General features: G+C 43.0%; 1 protein-coding gene across 2 annotated transcripts; it reads right to left on the bottom strand.

Moving 5' to 3' along the window:
• Positions 1–304: 304 nt before the first annotated feature.
• On the bottom strand, positions 305–6,900 carry ido1 (indoleamine 2,3-dioxygenase 1). 2 transcript variants are annotated; one of them, XM_030415915.1, is made up of 10 exons: positions 6,757–6,900; positions 5,853–5,948; positions 5,651–5,770; positions 5,441–5,559; positions 5,321–5,335; positions 5,138–5,237; positions 4,905–5,022; positions 4,754–4,805; positions 4,000–4,148; positions 305–3,912 (listed from the first exon to the last, which is right to left on the bottom strand). In XM_030415915.1, the coding sequence occupies exons 1-10, from the start codon at positions 6,838–6,840 to the stop codon at positions 3,515–3,517; spliced, it is 1,251 nt and encodes a 416-aa protein (XP_030271775.1). In that variant the 5' UTR covers positions 6,841–6,900; the 3' UTR covers positions 305–3,514. The 2 variants fall into 2 exon arrangements, with proteins under 2 accessions (XP_030271775.1, XP_030271776.1); XM_030415916.1 differs by having other exon boundaries at positions 5,853–5,944; positions 6,757–6,806.
• Positions 6,901–7,432: the final 532 nt, after the last annotated feature.

The raw sequence follows: 7,432 nt of genomic DNA, 5'->3' as shown, positions 1-7,432 counted from the left end.
AAATGCAAATTATGCAATGTCTACAATCAGGGGTCTAATTGACATGAGACATAGGTGTGGGATCATGGGAGTTGTAGTTTTCATTGATAAGCAAACACCACCGCCATTTAAAATCTATCTACATGACTTGGGCAGAAATAGTAACGGCTCGTGTTCAATCACACTCGACCTCCTTCTTCACTCACTGACGAATCATCTGCTGTTTCAGCGACAGTAACTATATAACATTTTACTTTGAGCAAACTTGCAGATTTCTCTGGACTTAATGTGAGTACACGGCTCAACAAAATACATAACATAGGTCTTGTAATTGACATTTTAATGCTGAAATGTTACATATTATATCTTTAACTCACACATGTTGCTATGTGCTTATTTCAGTGGTGACAGAAAGAAAAACAAGATAGCCAGCCAGAGTCACTGTCACACTGAAGCGTTACTATCCACTATTACATTTTGGTAACTGGCAACAAAAGACTGGTGATGACAGAGCACTGTAAGGATATAGAGCACAAACTGTTCTGAGGGGGAATCCAAACTGATCAGTAAGTGAGTAATGAAGCTGTATCTGACCTGTGGGTGTGTTTGATAAAGATAGTGAAGTCCAGATGAGCAGAAAGCGCTCTAACGCCCAGGGTCACCTACTGCACTGCACAACCCATAATTCCCAGCTACGCCCGTCATGTACACGCCAAAGACAATCAATCCTGCACTGCTGCCATCATGGGTGAGAAAAGGTCCTGGCTTTGCTTGGCTTGAGGTAAGCAGCAGCATCATAAATTCAATTTTGAAATAACAGAATCCAGGATATCCTGTGGTTAACCACCGAGGCAAGATGTCCGATTGTCTAACCAAAAGGAGAACCCACGCCTGTAATCCTGTCCGCTCTGATGGATCAAACGTGGCTGTTTGAGTAGATTTCATGAAAACAAGAGTGACTCCAGATGCCCTTTGCCCAGAGGAAAAACACTGATTTAGCTTTCTGCCTTGATTCTCAAACCAAAATGTAACTTTATAACAAAAAACCTGACCCTTTACACACTTCTCTTACGTCTAACATGTCACAGCATTGTCAGTACAACACAAAAGATTCGGGTGTGTGCATACACATGCGTGTGTCATATCCTATATTGAAATCAGCCACTGTTGTGATATGAGGTGAAACTTCAGCGGCCGTGCAGGCCCAGCCCCGACTACACAATGAAGACATCCTTGGAGATGGCCTGTGTTTACTGACGGGGTTGTCAGGGAGTCCTCCACAGTTAGGCAATAAGGAAGGGGATTATTTGCGTTGGCTGTGGAAGAAGGTTCTAATCAGATCACTGTGACATGTGAGCACACTGTCACCACCACCACCCAACTCTCTCCATCCCTGCAGAGTTTCTGTTCACCTTTCACCTCCTCACCTCGGTCTTCCTGTCGTGCTCTAAGAAAAGCTTGTGAAACTCGTCTGAGTGGACGTTTCATTGAATGAATGACAGCCTAATGATTACTCAGGTATGCTCTTTTCTAACGTATTTGCTGTACATCTATCCAAAGTAAAAAAAAAAAAAAAGGAGTAAAAAACATTTAAAGAGTTAGTTCGCCAAAATATTAAGATTCAGTTATTTTCTACTCACCACCATGCTGATGGGAGGCTGGGTGAAATGTCCTAGTGTTTACATCAATCTCTGAAGCAACTGAAGTAGATGGAGACTTTTTGTCTGTATCTATGTTTTGGTTGGTTTGTAGGCAGGATTACAGAAAAACTACTGAGCAGATTTCCACAAAACTTAGATGGAGGATTGATAATGGTTTGAAATAGACCCCTCTAACTTTTGGTGCAGATCCAGGGATTCTTTTCTTAATTTCTTCAACATTGAGTCCTTGTTGTTTTTGGGGTTTTTTTGTCAATTCTGTTTCTCATAAAGAAAATATGAAAATCTGGATCTATTGATTTAATAAATGTTTTCTGAGAGGGTAGTCTTTTTTCCCTGTCTGTATGGTAACGACAAGGATGGAAATCTGCAACTACCCCCAATGTGCAGCTGATATCATTAGGATTCAGAGGGGTACCCATGGTGATTAGGCTTGATTGAATTAAATGGGCCTGTTGGGCCTTGGCAGTGGTATATGTTCTATTGAGGGTGATTCTAGTTTTAAAATGTAAAAAAAACAAACATTAAAACATAGAATGGCTCCATACAGCTTGTCCTGTGTAATCCAAGTGTCTGGAGGCCCAAATTGATTGCAAGATATTATTTACACTCTCAAGCTCAACCATGCATCAAGGGTGTAAATAACAACTTTTCAAATCAATACAGGATTTCAGGGCTTCTGGAGACTTGGATTACACTGAACAAGTATCAGTTGTTTCTTTATATTCTCGTCCCCATCTACTTCAGTTTTTCAGGAGAATGCTTTCCATGAGCATAGGGGTGTGCAGATAATGACTGAATGTTCATTTTTTGGGTCAACTTGTCCTTTAACAGATGTCTCTGACACCAGAATCTTGAATGGCTACATGTGCAATAGTTTAATCTTCTCTTCCATTATATTTCCTGCTACCCAGCATGAGAAAAGAAAGATTGTGAGAAGTAGTGGGTCCCGCGGGTTTGAAGAGAGTTGTCATGTCTAATTGCCGCACCGTCTACCTTATCTGATCTTGCCAAGCTGCTATCGTAATAAAACACCGGTGGAGACGAGCCAGGAAAGGTGAAGCTCCCATTCATGACACAATCCCTCCCTTCATCGCTCTGGGTTTTCCACACTCTCCATCCAGGAAGTATAGTGGGGCATGTGAGGGCTGGATGTGGGCTGGAGGAGGATGGCAGAGGTGCTGAGGTAACCGCTCTGATAAGTGATGCATCTCTGCGCTGCATTGTGCATTGTACTTCGACATGACAACCCCATTGTAAGGACACAGTGTGGAGTAAAGAAGCAACAAAGGCTGATTATTTACCGAGAAGGAAAAGGTCATGTTCCAGCCTGCTTCAGTGTGTCAGGGTAGGTTTCAGCTAGCGTGGGTTGCACACCTCGTCTGATGACTGTTATTAATGATGAATACGCCATGACATCAGGTAAATCACAAGCCTTCATGCCTTTGGGACTCGGGTTTTGCCCACCGTTTTGGCCTTTAATAGACAATCCTCCTTTCGTCTGAATTGGAATGCTGCCCTTCAGTGCCCTGCCATGGTTAAAGGAGGTACTGCAGGATTTTGGTTTTTCAAACGTTTCATCCTTTTTTTTGACAGCTGCAAACTTCTCTCACTTATCTGTTTTTATTTCAGGGTGAACTGAACAGATAACAGCTGCTATTTGTCTGTGTTACAGAAGACAATCTCTCTTGTTCTCTAGCTCAGATTAAAGAGGGAATCGGCGGTTGCATTTCATGGAAAGTCGGAGCAATTGTTTGAATTAGGATTTGGACTGAATGAAGGGCATCACTCAGAGCTGAGGTTTGCCCACGAACACAACGAAGCTACGTGAAATGCATCCTTCCAATGACATATATGCAGCAGACACTGCTCGCTCTTTAGCTCTGGTGATTCATTTCTGTTCTTCTCTCAGGCAGGAAGGCGTCTTTTGTCTGGTCCCTCACAGTCTTAAGGAAGGTCATGATGCCAGAGCCACCGGTGCCCCTCTCCTCTAATGCTGTGGGTGCCCTGCTGATCATTTCCCCCTCTGAGTCCTGGCTCCTATCACGAAGTTGTCGTGCTCGGGCTGCAGGTACGGTGATAAAGCGGCTGACAACGTTGATGTGGTAGTTGCGCAAATGCAACAGTTTTGTGACGCAGTGCTGAAAGGCCTGGTTGAGCCGCTCACTGTCCTGCTGTTGGACAAAATTCTTCAGCGAGGGTTGCGACGAGATGTCCTGGATCAGTTGCTTGTGTTCAGGAGGCATGTAGTCCCTCATCCTGGTTAGGAAGGCACCTACATTAGGACAGATACATCACAATGACTCCTCATTCCTCTATGGCACATTTATAATCAATCGAAGGGGAAAAAATGACATCTTACTGCTTTTTGCTTCATGTTTGACTCCCAGAAGTTCATCAAAGCAGTGCAGCAGGCTGCTCTGTGCAGCGCTTCCCCCTGAATACTCCATCGGTTCTATCTGGACCCCTTCATAAACCAGCCCATTAGGCATACTAGGGTTGTCTTTCCACCTATGCAGGTGTGCATAAACACAAACACACACGTTTCAAAAGCACGTTTTACTTAACAGTAAGGCTACAACTAACAATCATTTTCATTATAGAGGAATCTGCAGATTATTTCCTGATTCACCGATTAATCATAGCTCATTGGATTCCAGTAAGAAACATTGTTGTGGATCAGATCTGGCCCACACCAGACATGTTCATCTGGCCCACGTATCAGAGATCCGAGCCATAAGCAGGCCATGCTATGGCCATATGTCAGCCAAGAGCGAACCAAAAAAACAGAGCTGGCCCATCTGGGCCACAGTTCATTTCTATGTTGTGGATCTGCTGGCCTGCTTGTGGCTCAGAGTGGACCACCCAAATGCCATTAACAAGCTCAAAGTTATGTCTCCAGACTGTTTGTTTTGTCCAACCAGTCAATAACCCAAAGACTGGAACAAGCAAATGTTTGATATTTTTGCTTGAAAAATTACAAAAAAAACACACTTAGATTATCAAAATAATCGGCATTTGATTTTCTTTCAATCGACTAATCGATTAGCTGACTAATAGTTGCAGTTCGACTTTACAATTGAAAGACCAAGTAAAAGACAAAAAGAGTTCTGTACCCTGACAGGTAGATCCTCATGATGCCATAGAAGACTGACGGTTCCACGTACACTTAAAAAAAAAAAACACATTAAACCAAATTCTTGTTGATGTGCTAACATGAATATATGAATACTAATACTAATACATAAGTTATGTTTGAGTGATTACCATGCATCAGCTTGAGTGCATCTGTCATGTCCTGTATCGACTGGCTGATGTCCTCCAGCGCTCTGGCCACTGCCTCAGTCTCACCACACCTGACACCATTGATCACAGTAGGAATGTTCTGCAACACATCTCCAGTTTTAATCTTTGTTTGTTTTTCCTCTATCTTAATTTTTTTTCACCTCACAAGTAAATAACACATGAATTGATGTATTTTTTTATTCAGAAATATTCACCCTCAATGCAGGAACAGCTGCGAGCTCCACCAGCAGAGTAACCATAAAGAAACCTCGGACACTGTCTCCACCTGGGAGGCTGAGCAGCAGCTCCAGGTTCCTGCGAGTAAAACAATAACCTTTGCCTACATCCGAATAGTATGGTACATTACGTTGTGAGGACCGTAATTCAAGTGCACTTACTCCATGTCAAAAGGCCTGGCACAGGAGACACACAGATGAACATAGAAAAGAAAAAGAGATTTAGACTTGAAACCAGTTTTGGGGGCAATCAAACCACACACTGAAGATAACTGGCCTTACCCCTCTGGGTTCTTCTTCCTCCAGTTAGCCAGCACTGCATCTGCATGGGTTAAGATGGGTGGAAGTCCCAAACGCTGTGACACCTCCCAGTACGGGACAGCCAGGTTATGTGGCAGCATCTAAGAGGAGGATTATTGAAGTTTCAAAGCCAGACAAAAAATAGATCAGAGTGACTGATATCAGGGAAAAGTCAGAAACACACAGAGATACCTCGACTGTGTTGTTCTCTCCCTCCTGCCAGGTGTAGCCCATGGTCATCACGCTGAGGGCCAGGTGGGCCAGCCGTAACTCCCGGTGTTTCTGCAGATGCTGGGTGCCCAGCAGCGGCATCTGGACAGACAGAGTGGCAACACTGAACCACGGCTCCACAAACACAGCGAATTGTCCTTGTCAGTTTATTGTCCCCACTCACCTTGTTAATGTGGAGGCGAAGCTCGTGAGAGTGCACGAGATCCGGAACTCGTAGGGCAATATCCATCCATGGCTGGTAATACGGAGGGAGCTCTTCCTTTGAAAGTCAAGTCAGAGCACGGTGTGCAGGGTAAGAAAATGTTGATCATCATCATGGCATACAGAAATGAAACGGCACTTCTGAGCACACCTGCCAACCTTGACACCTCAAAAATACAGGGGATTTTTTCGAAAGCATTAACAGAATAAGAAATAAAAAAAATAATAAGAGAATTTTGTTAAAGTACTCTTTCTCCTCTCCAGTTCTCTGTCCGTCTGTGATTCACTGAGGAGGAAAAATGTGTCAATTTCTCATTTGAAATTGACACATTTTTCAAATGAGAAAATACAAGATATCTTGACCTCAGGAGGAAACCAGGAGAAGGCAATGAGAATTTCATGTGAAAACTACGCAGGGTTGGCAAGTATGCTCCTGAGCACTGCGGGTGTGACTGGGCAAAATGACGGAACAATCTCATACATTTTCATTTTTGATTTTAAGGCCTCTCGCCTAAATTTGCATGTATTGCTTTATGTTGCTACATGCAAAGTAACCTTGGACTTGGCAGAGGGATTAAACAAAATGTGGTTTTGTACAAACACAGCGCTGTAGGAATAAAGTTCATCACACAAACAGGAACGATGCCAATTTTTTTACTTCCTTTGGTCAACTCAGTGTCAATCGATACAACGAGCTTAAAGTTTGAGAATTGCCAAACTACCATTTTCTTTTAATGTGAATTTACTCTGTTTTCAGTTAAACAATCTTTTAGAGGCAGATCCAATATTTCATAACGACGGCTTGTGTATAAGGTAAGATCCGAAAGGTAGAGAAGGACATTTATCCGCTGAGCTTTTCCACCTACCAGAGGATCAGGGAGGATGAATCCAAGCTCCTCAGAGACATGGTAGGTGTCCAGAGAGAAAAGAGATTCTGAGTCAGCAGCCATAGAGAATGTGACAGAAACCCACCGACAGCAACAATCCTGTGACTATCTGAATGCTTCAAGAGACCCCAACCTGTCTGGACTCGGGCACAGAGTTCACTTTAGGCCTGCTGTCAACAATTGCTTACACAACATTTATCGCTCACCTCTGCTATTGCACCATTCTGAGTAAAGTGCGGCAAATCAGTAGCTATGGCTCGCCTTGTGAATCATTAAGTAGAGGAGGTCCACAGTTCTCACGTCTGCACTTCCACAAGCATCAAACATGTGAAAAGTGGTTTTATTGTGTCATGTCTGAGTTGACCGGCTCCTGTTGTGCAATTATTCTTTTATTATTTCCAATGAATTAAAGGATAAGTTCACCCAAAAAAGAACATCCAGTCTTTATCCACTTAGCTAATTGCCGACAAAACATTTCTGGAGCCTCACAGCAAAACAGCATTGCAGCATTATCCTAAATAGCTGAAGTAGATGGGGACTTGTTTTAAACAGAAAAAAAAAACATAAAATGGCACTGTAGTCAAAGGCTTTAGAGGCCATAAGATCCAAAATGTATTTGAAAAGACATTATTTACACAGCAGTAGAGCTAGTGCA

Source organism: Sparus aurata, chromosome 5 (assembly GCF_900880675.1).
Source record: "Sparus aurata chromosome 5, fSpaAur1.1, whole genome shotgun sequence".
Lineage (NCBI taxonomy): Eukaryota > Metazoa > Chordata > Actinopteri > Spariformes > Sparidae > Sparus > Sparus aurata.
The sequence above is the reverse complement of the archived record's forward strand: the minus strand, read 5'-3'. Positions and strand labels throughout refer to the sequence as shown.

What these genes read in the sequence shown, in the direction of transcription:
- ido1 (XM_030415915.1), bottom strand. Translation starts at nt 6,840, where the DNA reads ATGGCTGCTGACTCAGAATCTCTTTTCTCTCTGGACACCTACCATGTC. An exon ending in TCATCCTCCCTGATCCTCTG is followed by an intron (nt 5,949 to 6,756) that starts GTAGGTGGAAAA and finishes TGACTTTCAAAG; the next exon opens with GAAGAGCTCCCTCCGTATTA. An exon ending in CAAACATGAAGCAAAAAGCA is followed by an intron (nt 3,913 to 3,999) that starts GTAAGATGTCAT and finishes GTCCTAATGTAG; the next exon opens with GTGCCTTCCTAACCAGGATG.